The sequence below is a fragment of the Pteropus vampyrus genome, unplaced genomic scaffold (assembly GCF_000151845.1).
Source record: "Pteropus vampyrus isolate Shadow unplaced genomic scaffold, Pvam_2.0 Scaffold353, whole genome shotgun sequence".
Lineage (NCBI taxonomy): Eukaryota > Metazoa > Chordata > Mammalia > Chiroptera > Pteropodidae > Pteropus > Pteropus vampyrus.
This window is the reverse complement of record NW_011889134.1, coordinates 687263-707390: the sequence shown is the minus strand read 5'-3', so window position 1 is coordinate 707390 and position 20128 is coordinate 687263. Positions and strand designations below refer to the sequence as shown.

The 20128-nt window shown below is 41.2% G+C and overlaps 1 protein-coding gene, 1 long non-coding RNA gene and 2 pseudogenes across 2 annotated transcripts in view; 3 read left to right on the top strand and 1 right to left on the bottom strand.

Moving 5' to 3' along the window:
• The window catches only part of LOC111731194, a 9486-nt gene extending 3926 nt beyond the window's left edge, over window positions 1-5560 (bottom strand). Inside the window, exons 1-2 of the long non-coding RNA XR_002776980.1 lie at window positions 5359-5560; window positions 4821-5042 (exon numbers count right to left, since the gene is read on the bottom strand). This is a non-coding gene — a long non-coding RNA (uncharacterized LOC111731194). The remainder of the gene's footprint in view (window positions 1-4820; window positions 5043-5358) is intronic.
• A 24-nt stretch (window positions 5561-5584) lies between these two features.
• LOC105304810 (glutathione S-transferase A4-like) lies at window positions 5585-15080 on the top strand. Its single transcript, XM_023522659.1, has 4 exons — window positions 5585-5745; window positions 7598-7704; window positions 13089-13220; window positions 14814-15080. Exons 2-4 carry the CDS (start codon window positions 7618-7620, stop codon window positions 14934-14936), a joined length of 342 nt encoding a protein of 113 aa, XP_023378427.1. The 5' UTR covers window positions 5585-5745; window positions 7598-7617; the 3' UTR covers window positions 14937-15080.
• Window positions 8089-8207, top strand: LOC111731207 (annotated as a pseudogene).
• A 1102-nt stretch (window positions 15081-16182) lies between the features above and the next one.
• On the top strand, window positions 16183-16301 carry LOC111731208 (annotated as a pseudogene).
• Window positions 16302-20128: the final 3827 nt, after the last annotated feature.

Sequence of the window (20128 nt, the reverse complement as noted above, 5' to 3'; positions counted from 1 at the left end):
TGAACAGAACTTCACTGGCCTCAGGCAGAGGGGCGTCTTTGAGGTCTGGCCGCGAGGAACACACAGCATCTGTGAAATCTATGCAGTCATGAACGGAGGTCTCGGGGTCTGGGTCTGGCAACAGATTGGCTGGGTTGATGACAGTAGCTTCAGATTTTAGCCATACGTTTGGGGTCATCCGGTGCCTCCCTGTTGTTGAACACCTTCTGGGCTATCTCAACAAGTTGGGACAGGTTCATCCCTGCAAAACCTTCTAATTTTTTGCAATTTACACTGGATATCGGGCTGCCTGAGTAGCAAAGGCTATATTAATTGCCCGCTGGTTCTCAGGGGCCTCAGGACCAATGGGGGTGTATACCCGGTATGCCTCCTTCAAGAAATGCTCCAGGGGATTCCTGAGGTCCCTCCTTGTATAACTTCAGTTACCTCAGAAAGATTAGTTGGCTGACGAGCAGCCATCCTAATTCCTCCAATTAGAATCTGATGGTACCGATCTAATGCCATTCTCCCTGGTTGAGAATTGTGTCCCCAGTCTGGGCAGGTGGAGGGAAATTCCTCCTCAATCTGTTCCCCCGCTTCCTCAACTCTCCTCCCTCCCGCAGCTATCTTTTGTGTTTTAGTCCGAATGGTTCTGCGCTCTTCTGAGGTCAAGGGGATAACTAAAAGCTGTTGGCAATCGTCTCTGGTGGGGCGGTGAGTGTGAAAGACACTCTCTAAGAGTCCCATTAATGCTTGGGGTTTCTCAGAGAAAGGTGGATTCTGTGCCTCCAGTTGTACAGGTCACTATTCGAAAAAAGCACGTAAACCATAAAGGGCCTGTCAGTATGATGCCCCTGGGTTGGTGCTTCTCGCATGGGAAGAATGGCCGGGGTAGTGGTATCGGCCGGTGCCTCGCCCGGAGCATGAGCAGGAGGCCCATAAGGGTTATCTGCTCGTGTCCGGGGAGGTGAGGCGGTGCTATTGGGCCTCTGTTGTCCTGGATTATAGGGTTGGGGAAGGTCATTGTCCTCTGGTGGAGATTGGAGGACTGAGGGACTGGGCTGTTTTGGAGTTTCAGTTGCTGCATGTTTAGGGGTACCCACAACTAAAACTCACACCCCTAGAGAGAGGGCACACCGGCGGAACCAAGGAGGGGGGTTCTGAACAAGATTTAACCATTGATCAATGTAGGGAAGCTGATCGGGGTGTCCCGGGTCTCCTGTGACAATCTTCCAAACATTCCTCACCAACCCTTTGTCAAAGGAGCCCTCTGGAGGCCACTTTACAGCAAAAGACGGGCACTTGACTTCACACAATGTTCTTAGTCTGCCTGGAGAAAACTTTATGCCATAATCAGCTCCCTTTACAAACCCTCCTCTGAAATGTCACAGGAGACAACCCAAGGGTGTCTTCTGTGAACTCAGGCTTCCTCCCATCGCTTGCTCAGAAAACACAAAACAGACACTCCGACAAAAACAATCAAACACTCAAACAAGAGCAATTACTGGGGTGTAGGTGGACCCAGAGAAGTCCGCCACCTACAACCTAGACAAGACCAGAGATAATAAACAAAACCTAACAACTGAGCACAGGAGGCGACATCCCGTGGCCTGGCCACCGTCCGGGAGATTTGACTGCATCCAGTGTCTCCACGGACCCCCACTGACCGGTCAACAGAAACAGGAATGTACCTTTTATCCAGACACCGAGGCCTCAGAGATTCCAGATTCCCGTTGGGACCAGGAACAAAGAGCGTGTCCTAAAGGTTGCGTCCTTGACGATTGTACTGACCCGTCATAGCATTCAAGGGCCCTGGAACGTCTCAGGTTGGCCACCTCTTTGAATCCGTAACAGGGACAGCAACCGCTTCGGAGGCCGGTCCAGTCTTAGATCCCAGGGCCACTCCCTGAGATCTCGCTGGGGCTTCCAAATGTAGCCACCAGCCCCCGAAAGACACATGGACCACCAGAAATCAGTGAGTTATAGGAAACATGCTCTTTATTCAGCCAGCCGGGTCTGCCAGGGGTACGCAGACCCCAAATTAAGCAGCCCCGAAATGTAGAGGTACAGGGTTTTTAAGCCCTAAATCCCATTCCTCATTCTGTCTTAAACACAAAGGTCTATTTTTCTCCTATTCACTACCTGTCAACCCACAGGTCGATTGTGCAAGCGGGGGTACAGAAGCAGAAAGCTTCTTGTTAGAATGTTATGTTCCCATGGGTGATAGTCTATGTTCCAATGGGTGATAGCCTATGTTCCAATGGGCTATAGTCAAACAGTAAATTTCCTACAAGTAAAAAATCTCAAGTAGTCATTCTTCGGCCAACACACACACTGAGGCACTAAGATGGGGAAAGAATAAGGCAGTCACAATATACACTGACAGCTGATAAGCCTTAATTTGGGGTCTGCATACCCCTGGCAGACCTAGCTGGCTAAATAAGGAGTGTGTTTCCTATAACTCACTGATTTCTGGTGGTCCATGTGTCTATCGGGGGCTGGCGGGTACAACATGTAAAGTGAAGCCAAAGGAGTGTGTAAACTTGCCTACTGGTTGGCTAATTCCTTGCATGGGTGGAGCTTCAGTTGGAAAGAAGAAGGTTATCAACCCTCATTTCATCCTCCCACAATGCTAGAGACAAGAGCCAGGAAGAGATAAGGTGAGTGGTGGAGTTCTTATATACTCTTCTTGGGTTTGGCTGGGTAGTTATATTTAGATGAAAGCCTCTTTCTTGGCTATATTTTTCATTTAAATAAGTTTATAAGCCTTGGGGACATAACTCAACCTTTCGTGAGTTTGGGAAACATGAATCAATTCAGTAGACTAATTTTCTGGAAAAAAAATTAGGTTCTGAAACTGAAATATAGAGCTCTCTGGAGAAGATGCTTAGCATGTGAGCTTGGAATAGAGCTCCCTTCTTGATCATCCTCGTCCATCAATAACCTACCTCCTCCCCACTCAAGAATATCGTTCAGCTGTTTGTTTATTAAAAATTCCATAGAAGTACTTGAGCACATTTTTGGAGGAGCTACTTCCATGTAGGGGACATTCCCTTTGATAACATGTCAAATCTAAATAACATGTCAAATCTAACTCATTAAATGTTTTGCTATTGTGTCATATATTATAAAAATAGAAGAGAAATACTTTGTAATCGTTTAAAAATGTGCTGTAACTTTAAAGCTATACTGAAAGTCTTGGTGTGCTCTGAAACATTATATACTTACAGCTAAAATGGTGCTACATCCTTCCAAACTAGAAAATTTAAGTTCTGTGGGGAATACAGGGTTATCTGGGAGGGTTTTTTATCTCAGTGACGAATTTTGATCTGCTTGTTATAATGAAGATAGGCCATTCTGAGCCACTGGAAAAGCCAAAGTAAAAGTTAAGGCTATTTCTATTCATAATAGAATCGACATCTTATATTCTGGCCCAAAACATCTGCTAAAACCGGCAACTTCTTAAATTAACCCCTTAAAATTTTCATGATCCAGAAAAGTCACCAAAATCCTATTTTTTGCCCGTTTAAATAATTGAGAAAAATATGCGTCGTTCACCTCAATTATCCAGAATGACTGTTAACTTTCAGTAGAATTTCACCCCCCAAAACTGGCTGCTTTCCTAAGACATGTGTTCGGCAGATAACAGTGTAGGGCAAAGAATGAAGACAAGAGAAGAGAAACAAGATAAGAAAGATTGCTAAAACTGGAAAAAATGAAAGAGAATATCTAATTTAGAACCAACTCCTCGTTTTATAGTTGAGGAAACTGACATTTCTTTCAGAACTGCCCTAGGACTGGATCCTGCACACCTAGTACTTTGTTAAGCTTCAGAATTGAAGGCCTCACATCCTAGGAATCCCTCTCTTAAAAGGGGATCAGTAAAAATGATCTAACATGAGAAATTTACTTCTGATTCTCCCAAATTCCCTCTGCCCTTCCCTTTCTCGGTTCTTTGCCACACATAACTCCAGCACTTCACTATTTGTTCATCCTACTTTTTAGATACCACGTTCTGCAATTTATGCCTCCTAGCTCTCCCTTGGAAGGATAACCCAGGGCTGTACACTGAGCCCCATGTGCAGTTTAGTTGGGTTTTAACTCTAGATTCAGCTTCTCAAACTTTAATATCCAAGTGGGTACCTTGTGAAGATACCACCTGGGTATCTTGTGAAGAATGCAGACAATGAGTCAGTAGATCTGGCCCAGGGACTGAGATTCTGCATTTCTAACACTCTCCTGGGTGAAACTGATGCTGCTGGTCCAAAACTGTGCTTCTAGAGAATGCCTTCCACTTCTTTCGGAAGCATATGTGAACGTTGATGCAATCTAGAGATATAGATGTGCAAGTGTGTGTCTGTGTGTGGCATTCTTTTAGTCCTTACTATATTCAGCAATTCACATAAACTATCTTACTTCCACCTCATAACTAACTAAATGAATTAGGAATTATTAGCCTTGTACGAATGAGGAAACTGAGGCACAGAAAGGTTATAAAACTTGCTTAAGTGAGAGGTAGAGCTGAGATTTGAACCTAGGTCTTTGCTTAAACTAGTACCCAGGGACTAACTCAGATACATTTTCTAAAACATTTAGGGCATATTTGTTTCCCAAGGACCACACTCCAACTATCCGAAGGTTGTCTGTCATGTCATCATCGCTGCTTTCTCTCACCTCACCTCAGGCATGGGCACCTGGGGCTCTCAGTGGGGGAGTGTACCCCACTGCTCATCTCAGAGGTAAAGTTTGTGAGCCCTGGGAGGTGAGTCTCAACTCTCAATGTCGTAAGAACCCTACAGGAGCCTTCTCGGTGCACCAGGTTTATTGAATTTGGGACATACCTGTTGGTCAATGTCAGCAGCACAAGAAGCAGAGTTGAAAAGGGTCATGAATTTATAGTTGGCTCAAGGGCAGTTCCAGGTCTTCCAGCAGCTTTTTCTCTTGAGTGTTTGCATTTTGGGTGAAATCCAGAATACACTACTCCTTTGTTTCCTGCCTCTTCATTTCCCAGGGACGGAATGAATATTTCCATTGTACCTGTGCTTTTAAGCTTTGACAATGTACTTAAAAACAAACAAACAAACAAACAAACAAAAAAACCAATGAGAATAATTGAATTTACCATCTGAAGCATAAATAAACTTAGTCTTCTGTATTACCAAGCAGAAGTTTATCCTAATCTTTGTGGAAATTTATTAGAAGTCAAGGAAAAAGAACTAAAGGACTTAGTTTATGTCCTTAACCTATAATTCCATGGAGCATGGAGGAGTGGGGCTCGGAAAAACAAACATATTTATATGTACCCATCTGTAAGGCTCTGTTCAATTCCCGTAAGACCGTATTGTACTTTCATTAAACACTTATTTCATTCTGACTCACCTCTTAGTAGTCTGGATGTTTCCATCACTAGATATAAGGTTTGTGAGGTTTTTGATGGCAGGAACCACATCTTAGTTTTCTTTGTATGCCTGGAGTGCCTAATCTAATACTATATCCATAGTAGGAACTCAATAAATGTTTGATATTGAAAGAAAGAATGAAAGATCAAACACAGAAATTTAATAAGTTAAGAAACTGGTACATATCTCAAAGTGGCACACTGAGGTAATAGCTGCCACGTGTCTGGGATAACACCAGGTTGGTTCTATAGGAGATGGAAGAACTATGCCACAACCCCTGCCTTCCGGAAGTTTCCCTCTTTGTTGGTGTTTTGCAGTGAAGAATCCAGGGAGAGCAGCTGGTTCTTGGGCTATCAGCTTGTAAGAGGTATTGGGCCCCTTCTCTGTGCTCAGCCCTTGGAGGACGGGTTGGGGTGGGGACTGCTGAGGCTTGTTTAACAACCTCCAGTTCAGTTCTCCATCATCCATCTGAGAACCTAATTTAAAGGCCACAGAGCCAGCTGAGTCTGAGAGATGAGGAATGTCTGGTTGGCCAGAGCCAGCTATTTATGGTGCACACAAACATTTGTTGGGATTTTTCCAAGTGGTTGCTGGTTATTAACAACCAGAGGAAAAAGTTTCCTTCTCTTGATCTAGAAAGGGAGGGTTGCCAGATACAGGCCTATTATCTGAGGTGGGGTCTCCTTTGTTCTAATATTTGGCTTTTAGGGCTCTCTCAGGCTCCAGGGAAGGCTTGGAGGTGATGGCGGAGAGAGGAGTGATCTTATCCCTTGTAATCCAGCTCTGGATTCCAAAGTTTCATTCTTCAGTCTCCCACATGCCTTGAGAATGGGGAAAACAGTGGGCACAAAGCCAATTACGTAAGATTCCAAAATACACTTTCGTACAGCCACGACCCACAAAAATGCTCGTTATGCTCATAACTACAAAGTGAAGGTGAAAGTCACGCCAGATTTTACTTTTTCAATATCTTGGATTGCAACATGGAGTCAAACTGACAAATATTTTAGCTTTCTTTTCAAATACCAATTGCATTTGCAACAAACACTTATAAATCCCATATAAAGCTATTAGACAAGCTCATCTTAGCTTCAGAAACTCTAAGAAACACAAAATCCACTTGTAATTCATTTAAAGAAGTGTGGAGGACTCTGCTTGATATGGCTCAGAGATTGTGGTATGCATTTTACCTATTACTTTATTCAATCCTCAGTCCTCACATGACCCTCTGAGTTGGGTAATACAACCACCACTCCCATTTTAAGGATTAGGAGACTGAGGCTGAGAGAGATGGAATAACATACAATAGTGAAGACGACTGTAAGTGCTGCCTTTGGAAGCTGAGGTCAGCTTCCCCATCCCGTTTTTCGCCGTGATGCTTCCTGATGTGCCAGCAGGGTCACTAACATAATAGTCACTGTGGCTCTTGCAACAATGAGGTAGAAAGTACTATCAGATACGCTTGCATTATCACTATATTCTCCTTTAAAAGGAGGCAGGTCACCTAGGTGTAATTCTTCCCAATCGTAGATAAGTACATGAAGGCAGACAGGTTTAGTGAATTGGGCCTAAGCTTACCCAGCTCCCTGGTGGCCAGGTAGGACCAGAATCCTGGTCTTGTCTATGTCTTCATCTGAGCTTGTCCTAGTACTCAGAAAAGTCCTGTGACAGAAATGAAAGAGTCCCCAGTTCCCACCGAACATTTCAGTCCAAAGAGGCCCAGCTCCTTGCTACTGTTAGAAAAGATTTTCTTTTGCAAAGATCATTCATGAAGATATCATATTAACTCCTGATTCCTTCCTCAAAATACCAGAAGCAGTCTCTCAAATCTACAGAATACCTTGACACCTTGATATGTATTGCTCCTTCTTACCTTTTTCTTAAATTGTGAGATAGAACATACATATGAGAGTGCAAAAACATTCGCAGTTTAAAAATTAACTATAAAGGTTAATTACCGATTCTGTTTAAGAAATAGAACATTATTAGCACTCCAGAATCCCCCACTTACTCCCCAATCACAATCTCCATCCTCCTCACTAGAGGTAACGATCATCTTGCTCCTGTGATAATTATTTCCTTGCTTTTCTTCATAGTTTTACCTCCTGTGTATGTGTCCCTAAGAAATAGTTTCATTTTGTCTGTTTTAGAATTGTTATGAACAGAGTGTGTGTTAGTTTATTCTTTAAACGTATTTTTTTTTTTATTTTGCTCTTCAGAAAACCCTGAGCCAGAAGTCATGGTAGCCAAACCCAAGCTTTACTACTTTCGTGGCAGGGGCAGGATGGAGTCAATCTGCTGGCTGCTGGCTGCAGCTGGAGTGGAGGTAGGTTGCTTGGTTGGAAAAGGAAGGTGGGTGATTTGGATGAGACTGAAATGGTAATCCTCTTCCTTCTTCAAAATTCACGATGGTTCCTTCAAGTTGCACCCACTCTTTCTCTTTCCACTGTCTTCCTTTGTAAGAGGTGAAGGACAGATCATAGTCCTCCATTTAAGAAGGGGTGTGAGGGTGGAAGCCTAGGAAGGTGTTTTGGAAGCTTTATGGGACCTGGAAAGATCTTGGTTGATCACAAGACAAAGGAGAGAGAGGGGACCCACATCTGAATTATTCTCTCCATTGAGACCAATTGATTTCCTGGGGTCTTTCCAATTCTACCTTAGTACCTCAGTCATGTTCTATCCATGGCTGCCAGCTAGAACCCTAGGCCCAGTCTATGGCCATGCCACCCTGAACAAGCCCAATCCCATCTGATCTCGGAAGCTAAGCAAGGTTGGGCCTGGTTAGTACTTGGATGGGAGACCACCTAGGAAGACCAGATGCTGTAGGCATAAAAAAAAAAAAAAAAAAAAATTAGAGCCCAACTGCTGTCTGATCTCCCTGTAAATCCTCCTCTGAAGGGATAGCCCCGTGTGGATCTTTCCTTAACTCTGAATTCCCTCTCCACTGATTTTTCCATAGATTTTCACAAGTAGAATTGTTTGCTTTTATGCAGATGTAGACTTTCTTTTTCCTATTTGAATATCATCTCCTCTAGAACAAGGACTCTTGACCTCCTTTGTTTTCCTCTTTTCTCTTTAGGGACTTCTCCCCTAACACTGCTCACCTTACCTCAGCCCCACCTCAAAGGGGACAGAAAAAATCACTCTTACCAAAAAGAGCTTTAGAAACTCCATCAATAAATGATGATAACCCCACTTGAGTAATGATCTTTAGATCCTTTTTATTGATTATATGAGCATCAAAGAGAAATTTAATTTGAATTGATATTGAGGGAGAATAACAGAAGAGAGGAAAAAGAAAAGAGAAAACGGAAGAGCAGAAATCATTGGGGAAGTCAGAGAAAAAGACAAGAGTTTCGAGAGAAGAGCTAAGGTGAAGAAAAGGAAAAATAGAAATAAGGGCCGTGGGTCATGCTTTAAGTAAGCCAAAAATAAAAAGGGGTGCCAGTCCCATGCCAATCTAAACTAATTTACACACACTATCAGAATCTTTGGCTGTGTGGAAGTTGAGAGTTTTATGGTTCCTTTAAAATTTTCATTCTGGAAGCCATTGGGCATTTTATATACTGTGAATACTTCTCTTTTCCTTTTTTCTTTCTTTCTTTCTTCCTTCCTTCCTTCCTTCCTTTCTTTCTTTCTCTTCCTTCCTTCCTTCCTTCCTTCTCTTCTCTTTTCTTTTTTTAGGACCCTAAAGTTATAACTGTGTCTCTATCTTTTATCTAGTTTGAAGAAGAATTTCTTGAAACAAGAGAGCAGTATGAGAAGTTGCAGAAGGGTGAGCCTAGATTTATTTGATGTTATTGGCAAAAATAGAAATTTGTTTCTGGAAATATTCATTTCATTATAGAAGATGGAACTCTAGAATGACAACTGTTAGAAAAAGCATACAGTATGACATTAACATTGACTATTCACTTTGTCTCTGATACAGAGCTAAATTTGTCATTTGCACTGTCTTTTTGGCTTTTATTTGTAAAAGCTTATCAAGTAGATTATGACCCTGCCTCAATTAGATATGATAGCATTGGTTGACCCAGTGCTAATTGGTTCAAAACTCCTCATCCCACTGAAGACTCCTTTAATAATTCTTAAATAATGATCCAATGGGTTGGAGGGGAGGGAACAAAAGGGAAGGGGATTTTGACCTAAGGTATTCTCTAGTTCTCTTGGTTTGTATCCACTTGTTCTTGGTGGTTTTAACAAATTAACAGAAACCATTTTAATAGGTCACAATTTTAGAATCAAGATTGTAGAAAAGATCCAAGAAGATGTCTTTAAGCCTTATGATTCGCCAGAAAAACGTCTCACACTGAGAGAAAAGACTGGTACTTTCACAGTACTTCTTAAACTACTAACATCCATAACTTTATTTTCCTCATCTAAGGAAACTCGGGTGTCCCATTGTTGCTGATAAACAGTCATGAAACTAACACAATCTTTTTTTTAAGGAAAATATTCACTTAGTACTCAGCAGACATACCATTTACAAACTGTATGACTTTGGGCAAGGCCTTCAACTTCTCTGCATCCTCTTTTTTCCAAATATTTTAAAATTAAAATACAGTTGACATAAGCATCCTCTTTACCATAAAATAAAAATAATCTATGGTTGTAAATTGCACTGTACCAGTAGGTCTTATTGAGTGGGTAAGGCTCACTTACTCCTTTCCCAATTCTTGTCCAGGAACTTTATTATCTGCAATCCTCCCAAAGCTCCCTCCACTTCCTCTTTATTTCTGCCCAAAGACAGTCACTGGTACACAGTAAGGGTTAAATGCATACCTATTGAATAAATAAATGAATGTATCTCCATAAACTTTTCCATGATCATTGTGGCAGGAGTGCTCCCTCAGAGTCTCTGAAATCCTCCAGCCCTTCTTGAGTCAGTGATGCTGCTAGTTGCTTGGGCCACCCTCCTGGGCATGACTGCTATTTGTGAACAAAGGCAGAGAGGGACAGCAGAGAGATCACTGGGCTGGCAACCAGGAGGCTTATTTCTGCTGGCTTAGCTGTCCCCAGACAGTGAGTTTGGGCAAGTCAAGTTTGCCTCTCTTGGCCTCCACCATGCCATCATCTTTAATATACATGAATTGAACTGAATGATCTCAAACGTCCTTTCCTTGATCTGAGATTTTTAAAACTCCTTCTGAAGAAGATCATCAACTCCTGGTTCTACGGGGATCATTTCTAATGCATGTTTGCGTCACTTATAAGCAGCAAGGCCCAGCTTTAGATGATCCGGTCAATATTGAACAAATGTAAAACTTTTAGGAAATGGAGGTTTTGCAGTCTCTCCATTAATAACAGTACTGATATTTCCAAAGCATGACTACAAGCATGATCTTATTCCTACTTAAAGAAACTCAGTGAGGTGGGCAGGACAAATACTGTTATAGGTCAGAAAATAAGCTCAGACACTTGCCTAACGTCATCCAACTAAACAGGGACACTGGCTTCCTGAAAAGCTGTTACTGGTTCCAGGGGCGACGTTCTCCCCACCGTCTTCTACTGCCTCTCACTAAGTAGGAAAGGTAGTGGAAGTTGGAGAAATTAATTGTGGCCTTTGCCAATGTGCTAGTGAAATCTGATTCCGAGTTTCCACTTTCCCTTCCCAGGCTTTGGGGATCTGGGATGTTTTCGTTTCCCTTTTTCGATAAGGATATTTAAAAGAGCGACTGTCTGAAAAGACAGAAGCCATCTTAGGGCTTTCCTGCATTTGGACTAAAACTTTAATAAGGATTCCAAAACAAATAACATGTATAATTATTCCGACAAAACAACTGGAATAAACTAAGTGCAATGAAAAGATACAGCGTTTCTGTTCCGACTTTTTATAAAAGCTAGCAGCCCAAGGCGTCGCCATCTCGTATACATTGTCAGGTATTTCTTCCAAGTTTAATACTGTAGGCTAATCATGTCTCAATCAAAAGGCAAGTCTCTCAAAATTACAACTTTTCTGAAGTCATTATGGAGTGACTACTAATTACAAACGTCTTCTCAGTACATCTGGTATGATTCCACACCAAGAGGTCAGCATGCCAGGTGGTAAGAAAGACCTGTTAGCATAGGTTCCATAAATAAAGGTTTAAAAGACAAAGTAATTCTGTAGTATTTCTCCTTAGTCTTAGCCTTGGAAAAGAATAGTTTACTAATGACTAAACTATAATGAAGAGTTCTGTCAGAACCTCAGAGTACTAGACAAAGCAAGTTCCTGTCTATTCCAGAACAATGTACAGTGACGTTGAAATACCTTTCATTAAAACAACAACAACAACAACAAAAAACTAGTATGATTGAGTTACAGCGTTAACTGTGCTTCGTCATACTACAGATTTTTAAATCCATGTGGCCTAATCCAGGACTTCGCAAAACATTTAAAATAATTCATTTGCTCAAATTAGGATCAAACTAAAATTCATTCGTTGTAATTAGTCAATTATATATTTTAAGTCCCTTTTGATAGCTAAGATCACTCTTTACTCTTGCTTTCTCTCTTTCTCCCTCTTTTTTTTACTTTTGCATTTGTCTTGCGGAGTGTCTCACAGTCTGTATTTTACTGATTTCAACATACTCCTTTATTCTCTAGATTTCCTGCCAATTGGAAGTTAGAATTTGAAGCTTGATCAGGTTCGGGGTTGATGTATTTTGGCTGGACTACTTCATAAATAGTATTGTGTAGGTCATTAGGAGGCACGTATTATCTGCTGTCACTTTTCTTATAACTAAATGTGATTGGTGATCAATGCCTAGACCCACTGATTTATTAGTGCATACATAATTTTGATATCCTAATCCTGTCAGTCTCTCTTTGTTTATTAGCTAGAATACTTTTCATAAAATGAATCTTCCCCATGTTGTAGAAAAGTTGCAAAAACTCAGACCAGCGAGAAATCAAGCAGCACCAGGAGGCTTGGAGTAACTCAATTTTATTATGCTGGCGGTCCCAGACCAGAAGAGCTAGTGCTCTGAAAATCTGGGCCCCGAGCTTAGGGGCAATTTTATTTTTATACTGACGTTGTTACAGTTGGCATGGGCTGACTTACAGATCCCTGAAATTGCTATTGGCTACGGGCAGTTACAGATCGTAGGATTTTCTATCTAACAAGCACTAAAGCAATACATCTTTAGGGGAGGATGAGTTCTTAGTTGACACCGAGATCTCTGGCCTTGCAACAAGCATGTTTACAGAAGCAGAAAAGAGCGGATTAGAAATGTTGGCCAATTAAGAGGGAAATTTCTCTTCACCCTCATATTTGGTTGCTCTGAGGTATGATTTTCATGGGGAAGTAGGATAAATGCTACTTTCTTTTCATTCAACAGGTTCAGGCTTCTAGTATCCCATTAGTAACTTATTTGTACTTGTGGTACAGTAGCCACATTCTAGTTAATCACGACTTTTGTGGCCTTCTATGCCAGTGGGTACAGTTTTACTTCACCAGCTCCAGGCTCATAACAAGGAGCTCTGTTCTAGCACTTCGCAACCCAGGATGTCTTGATAATCACTGACAAACTTCTAAAAAGATTATGCCAATATACAGCAATGTGTAAGAGTGTTGGTTTCATCCTATCCTTGTAGCATTCTTGGAGATTATCACAAAAAACATTCTTTAGGAAATTTGATCTGTACAGATTTTATGCTTTGTAAATGTTTAGTTAAGCAAAATAGTCTTTCTTTTTATTTAATATTCTTTGTTATTTTTCTTTCTGTAGATTTTGAAAGACCATGGAGAGGATTTTCTCGTTGGCAATAAATTCAGTTGGGCAGACATACAACTGTTGGAAACTATTTTAATGGTCGAAGAACTTAATGCTTCTGTTCTTTCAGACTTCCCTCTGTTAAAGGTAGTGTGTTTACATCCACACAAAGCCCAGGAAAAAATGAATAGAAACAAAGACTGAAATAAAATGTGCCTCGAGGTCAATCTCAAAAGAAACTCGAGAAGACTTTTTTAACAAATCATTATTTTATCCATTTTGTTGATTTCCCCCTACTCACACTCTAGGATTTTTAGGAAATAAAATCTTATGAAGGGAGAAAGACTACGTTATTTCAGTTTCTAGCATAAACATTTAGTGTTTTTCATTTTTGTAGTACTTTCCTTCTTTATCTTTCTTTTTTTTTTTTTGTACTTCATGTGTTTTTTTCTTGATGAAGCAAGGCTGACAAGTCTATCTTTGTTGTGTGCCTCTCTAGCTCCTACCAGACAACTCTGTTCCCCTTTAGTCTCCATGATTCCAGGGCCCTCATGAAGTCCCTTGATTGCTCAGAGCCGCTGCCTAGGTGGCACTGCTTATCACCTGCCACATCTTCTCAGTCCTCAGATCTCTCTTTGAATCCTGCCACCACCAGACCTAATGGGCCTCTATTCCAATTCATTAGAAACAGTTTAATAGGTGACTATAGGTTTTATAGTGTAAAAACAACATTTTTTACTCATTACAAAAGAAATGCAAGTTTGTGTAGTTACATTATACATTTGTATAGACCAAAATAATAAAAAAAAGATCTAACAACCAAATGTTACTGCATTAGATATTCTGATTATTATTTTACATTTTTCTCCCCAAATAGAATCTTACTAAATATTGTTTCGTGACCTGCTTTTAATAGTTTTTTAAATGATCATAAACGTATTTACATGTCAAGAAATATTCTTCTGCAATAGCACTTTATTTTCATTAGGCAATGGAGTCACATCTTTTTGAAAAATCAGAACTGTATAAAAAGGGCATAGATTATGAAATCTCCCACTACTGCCCTCCCACTTTCCTGCTCCCATAATCACTTTTATTTGTTTTCTGTACTTCCCACCCTTCCCATTTATGCAGATACATGCAAAAATGAGTATTTATCCCCTCCCCCTCCCCGCTTTTTTTTCTTACACAAAGCCTTGGGCTTTTATTTTTCCCTAAGCAACATGTTCTAGAGATTTCCCCCTATTAATATAGAGACTTTCCTCTTTCTTTTTACATATAATATAATTTTAAATTGCTGATTTACACATTTCTTGTAAGGATGTACCATAATTTACAAAAATGATTTTTTTTGAAACATAGGTTATTTCTAATTTTTCGCTGTGATAACATTATTATACTTATTTCTTTGCTAACACTCTTACTTATTTCCTTATAATAAATTCCTAGAACAGGAATTGATAGGTCAAAGGATATAAATTTTTTGAGTTTTTAATATATACTTCCTAATTGTGACAGTTATTTTTTGTTAAAATAATTTAACTCATGCCACACACACCTGCAATTATAATGCCCTTCCCAGGAACACCTGGCAAACATACATGAGAGATAACTCAGATACAACACTCTGGGCTCCACAAAGCTGCTAGTGTAAGCACCCTCTTCTCATGACAAACTTTTGAATTTTCTTAAAGGTTGTCACTGCTATCAAGGCCTCAATTTTACTGTTTCTCATTTCAGGCATTTAAAACAAGAATCAGCAACATCCCTACAATTAAGAAGTTCCTACAGCCGGGAAGTCAAAGGAAGCTGCCCCCGGATAGCCACTATGTCGAAGTAGTCAGGAACATTCTGCAGTTCTAATAGCAGCAAGTCTTAACGATGGCAGTCATGATCCACATGGTTTTGGCCGTGCCGATGGAGTCTAACTATAGATTCTAGGTATAAAGTCTCTGAAAAGAACAAAACTTTACTGCCATCAACAGCAAATGACAATTAAATGCACTATGAAAACAATCTGCTATGTGAAAATTTTTAAGCTTGTCAATTGTGGATGAAGGTTATAACTTTTTTTTTAAATCAGTTTATAAATAGGAGGCTGATATGTTAAGGGCAGTGGCCTACATGAGGCACTGTTCTTGCTGTTGGTTTTTAGATTGGGACCACTGGGGGAAGAGTGAACAGAGCTTTGAGAGGGTAAGGGGGAGGATCTCTCCAACACCCACCCTGATGCTGAGTACTTGAAAATAGAAAAAAAAAAGTGTCAAATGACAAATTGGCAGGATGATGACTAATGCTAGTGTGGGGGACAAAGAACGTCCTGGGAACACCATTCTAAGACCTTGAAAAAAAATTGGACAATTAGACACCACTATTCCCCTAACATAGCCACCAAGACTGGGTTTTGCTTTGGTGAAACAATTCCAAGTAACACTGAGAGTAAGATATAACTGATGAATATTTATACAAATTGACCCAAAGATTCCCTCACCTGATGTACTTTAAGGATAACTATTGTGTTCCCAAGTTGTGTAATTTGGAGCTCCACCCCACATAAGGGCTATACTTGGTTGTAGATGGAGAGGATGACTTCGTGATGGGACGAGTATTCAGGGTGACATTGCAGGCACAGCTGTGGCTCCTGGTGGGTGGTTCCTGCTCTGGAGCAGGGCTCCTGCCAATAGCTTATGGCACACAATTCTACCAGCTCTAAACTGTTGCTGGATGTCTCGCCCAGGCTGCACCCTGGATCAGTGTCTGAGTGTGTATCCATGTACACGTTCTTACTTATGAAATGACTTAATATCTCACCGGCCTTTATGCCATTTCTTCAGGGCCACCACGAGGCATGACCTTACTACACCACACCCAGCCCCATCCATTCCTCCTCCCCTCCTCAGATGATAGATTACTCGAGTTATTATAACCTGGGCCATTCAGCACCCTGTGCCCCAGCCCACATGGTGCCCGAGCTCTTGTTCCCAGTGTGGTCAAAGCCCAGCCTATGGATTCCACTTAGCTAATCGCCTCATCTCATTCCCCACCCTGACGGAGCTATGGCCAACTAACATGTGATGCCAATGACAGAGGGGGAAAAAAAGGCTTCTCAGTCTCCGGCCATGCCACCCTGAACAAGCCCGATCCCATGTGATCTCGGAAGCTAAGCAGGGTCGGGCCTGGTTAGTACTTGGATAGGAGACCACCTAGGAAGACCATGTGCTGTAGGCATAAAAAAAAAAAAAAAAAAATAAGGGATTGTAAGCGACAAGGTCCATGCAATCTGTGAGGTCAACTGAGGGTTGCTTCGCCTAAAAAAAAAAAAAAAAAAAGGCTTCTCAGAAAAAACCTTGCCCCCTTCTTCGTCGGATGACTCTTTCCTCTGACCGCCACCAACGCCAAGAATTTGACCTGATAGAAATTAAGTAGAAAAAGAAAAATAAATTATTTTTAATGATTCGAAATTGTAAGCCAATTTCTTTTTGTTATAATCACTTGGTCTTGGTAAATAATTCAAACAGTTTAGAAGGCTTATACAGTGAAAAATAAAATCCACCTCCTCAGACTGTTTTAAAAAACAACCACTTCCTAGGTTCTCACTGCTTGCCCAGGTCCCTAAATAAGCCCTAGGCTTGACCTCAACCTAGAATGCTCCCGCAGCACACCCCAAGGCACAGCCAGCCAACACCAGAGCCTGTTTCATTGTCCCACAACTCCATAAGTACGACTTGGTATCTTTCTTGTAAGTCTTTACCACTTTAATGTCCCCTGTAGGGGTTCTCTTTGGGCCCACTGCCTGACTAGTTGAGGTAACTCTGGGTGCCCAAGGGAGCTTCAGAAACCGACCCCAATAGAGCTCAGCAACATTCAAGGCCCAACTTCTATGTCACCAGGGAACCTTAGATTTGAACAGAAAGAGAAGGATGAGTGAAGGTGGCTAGCTCAACATATCCATAGAAATGCAGAGAGGTGGCTTGTAGGTGTTTGGTCTTCTCTTCCAGAAGACGCTGGGATGGAGATGCTGTTCCAGCCTTGTTCCCCCATTTCAGGAGTTTAGCACTCTAGCAAGTGAGAATTTCTTTTCTTGTGACTATGAATCTCCCGTTTCAGTTAAAGCCTTTTTTTCTTTTTGGGGGTATGGGGGGTTGGACCTCAGCGTACAAAGAATTACAACCTGGGCAATGGCTCCATAATGACCCCTCCAAACTTGATGGTGCTAATTAATCCTCTCTTTAGACTCCAACCTGGACGTTAAAACATATGATTGCTGCAGGATCTTCTCCATAAAGAGCTAGAGGGAGAGAAGTTAAGACAAATTCAGAGATGGTTTAATCCACTGGATCACCAGCTCTGAGCAAAATTAGGAGAAAGGAGGTTTGTTTTTGGTTTTGGCCCCGATTTTGTGTATGGGTGTGGTGGGGGAGGGAGTTGTAATTGTTGCTTTTAAACAAAGAAGGGGGTTTATTAGCGTGTATGTTTGAAAGAATAAGTGTGAATTCCGGGACTTTCAGACTATCAGGATTGCCCATATCTCATTCGGTGTCAGCCTCAGGTTGGCTTATCCTGGTCCAGGTACCCCTGGGGCTAGCACTGAGGGATTGCTGCAGCCACAGTGGAACCACATGGAGGAGGCAGAAGAGGTTTCTCAAAGCAGTGGGGCTGTTATTACCAGGAGAAGGGAGAGGTGCTGGACACACAGAACCATACAGATTTATTATCTCCCCAAATTACAGATAGGGAAAGTGAGGCTCAGCAAGCGCTTGACCCCATGGGCCAAGCCCCATTTGTGCTGCGCTGCTAGCAGAAATTATATCTTGGTTTTAGGGATGGGAAAAACTAGACCCAGGGAGAGGAGACAAATTTGTCTAAGACCATAGCCAGTGAGTGGCTGAACCAGAACTCAGATCCAGAAATCAAGACCCATGGTCTTTTAAATATATTTGGCAATAGTGTTCAGTTTGGCAGATTGAAGATAGCTAGGAAACAGTCTTTACTGTTTACTTAAGGGGGTTGGCAATTTAGACATGGCGTTTTCATTTATAGCCCTCAGCAACCATTTACAATGCTTAGTTAGTATTTATATATATTTTTCCCCCACAAATCCATTTCCATCCAGTATTTATTGAGCCTTTCCCAAAACCTTACAAGGGTAGTACTATTTTTCTTTTAGATTATAACACCGTTGGAATTTGATGCATTTTTTTCAGCTAAAACTTTTTAGTGAAATAAAACACACATATAGTAAAGGGACAAATCTTATGAGCAGAGCTCAATGGTTTTTTGTTTGTTTGTTTTTACAAATGCTACGTTTCTGTTTTTCAATAACAAGCATTATTAAGGTATTATTCACATATTATGAGACGTTCGATGATTTTTAGTAAGTGCGTACGGTTGTGCAAACATCACTTCACTCCAGTCTTAGACTGCTCCCATCGCCCCCAAAAGTTTTCCTTTTTTCAGTCTGTCACTGTTCCCACCTCAGACCTAGGCAAGCACTGATCTGCTTTCTGTCACAGTCTATTTTATGTCTCCGAAATAAAACTGGCTTGAACCCACGATGCCATGATAAAACTGTAAACATCTTGTAGCCTTCTCTTCCTGTGGGAAGAATTGCCCTGTGTGAGGAGCTGTCCTACCTAAGCCTGTCACTCCCTCTCAATAGTGAATGAAATAAAGCATCACAGACTTCGCTAACCAAAAACAGATTTTCAAGGTCCTGCCAAGGAGATCTCAGAAGCCCCTAAATCAGTTAAGGACTTTGAGGTATAATCTCAAGAAAAAGTGATTTAACGCAAAAGTAAGCTGTAATTTAATTAACAGTTTTATACAGCAGTGTGCAAAGGGTAGGAATTTGTAGACTGTTTCAGCACTTGACCATGAATATTCTGGGTCCCCTGGCACAGAGTTTCCCAACCTGGGTGTCCTGGATGGGTTGGAGGTGGGGCCAAGGTATTGATTATCTCACCCCTTGGAGCAGCTGGAGCTGCCACCCAGTGGTTTACCCCCAGAGCTTGCAAATATTACCATTTCTTCTCTCTACCAGTTTGTGAAAGATTGGGAAATTGCCCTAAGGAGTGCTGATGGGGGACCCTGAGTTTATAGTTTCATGAGTCAAGCCAGCTCTCGACATCACTCCACTGTTCTAACTTGGATTCTGTGTTCATCACAGCTTCTTCTACAGGTTTTCTCCAGGGTTGAGGATGTGTTGACCAACTATCAGGAGCATTCTGATCCTCCTGGAAATTATTTTCTTCTTGTAAAATAACATAACTTTGGGTTGTATATATGCCTCTTGTGTGTGCATTTTCTTGTGGTAAAATACGCATAACAAAAAAATTACCCTTTTAACCATTTTAAGTGTACATTTCCGTGCCATTAAGCACATTTACATTGTTGTACAGTAATCACCATTATTTATCTCCAGAATTTTTTCATCGTCCCAAATCGAACCCATTAAATAACTCCTCATTTCTCCTCCCCCTAGCCCTTAGTAACACTATTGTATTTTTTTGTCTCCATGAATTTGCCTATTCTAGTTACCTTGTATAAGTGGAATTATATAATATTTGTCATTTTGTGGCTGGTTTATTTCACTTACCATCATGTTTCCAAGGTTCATCCATGTTGCAGCATGTGTCAGAATGTCACTCCCTCTTAAGGCTGGCTGGTGTGCTTTTCATGGAAGTAAGTTCCCTCCTGTCTTGCTACCTCCAGAGACACTTTACACAATGTGCTTCAGGACCGGTAGAGCTGACACAGAGCCCCTGGGCTGGATGACCCTACAAGATACTGCCATCTTCGTCTGAGAAGCTAACTGGGATCCATTCTTTCTGGCTTCTCTAACCACAACACTCTTTCCCTTCACTGTTATTCTCAGATTTACGTAACCTCTCTCTGCACAATTTGTACTTTGTACCTCATATCTAATTGTGGTTAAAGAAAAAAAAAGTTTGTCCCTTCTAAAAAGGAATTTCAAGTTTCAGGAAATAGGTGTAGCTATATCAGGGATCAAAGGTCCTTCATGTTGAAATAACACAGCATAGCGATTGCTCTCTTCC

What these genes read in the sequence shown, in the direction of transcription:
- LOC105304810 (XM_023522659.1), top strand. Translation starts at nt 7,618, where the DNA reads ATGGTAGCCAAACCCAAGCTTTACTACTTTCGTGGCAGGGGCAGGATG. An exon ending in TGGCTGCAGCTGGAGTGGAG is followed by an intron (nt 7,705 to 13,088) that starts GTAGGTTGCTTG and finishes TTCTTTCTGTAG; the next exon opens with ATTTTGAAAGACCATGGAGA. An exon ending in CAGACTTCCCTCTGTTAAAG is followed by an intron (nt 13,221 to 14,813) that starts GTAGTGTGTTTA and finishes TTCTCATTTCAG; the next exon opens with GCATTTAAAACAAGAATCAG.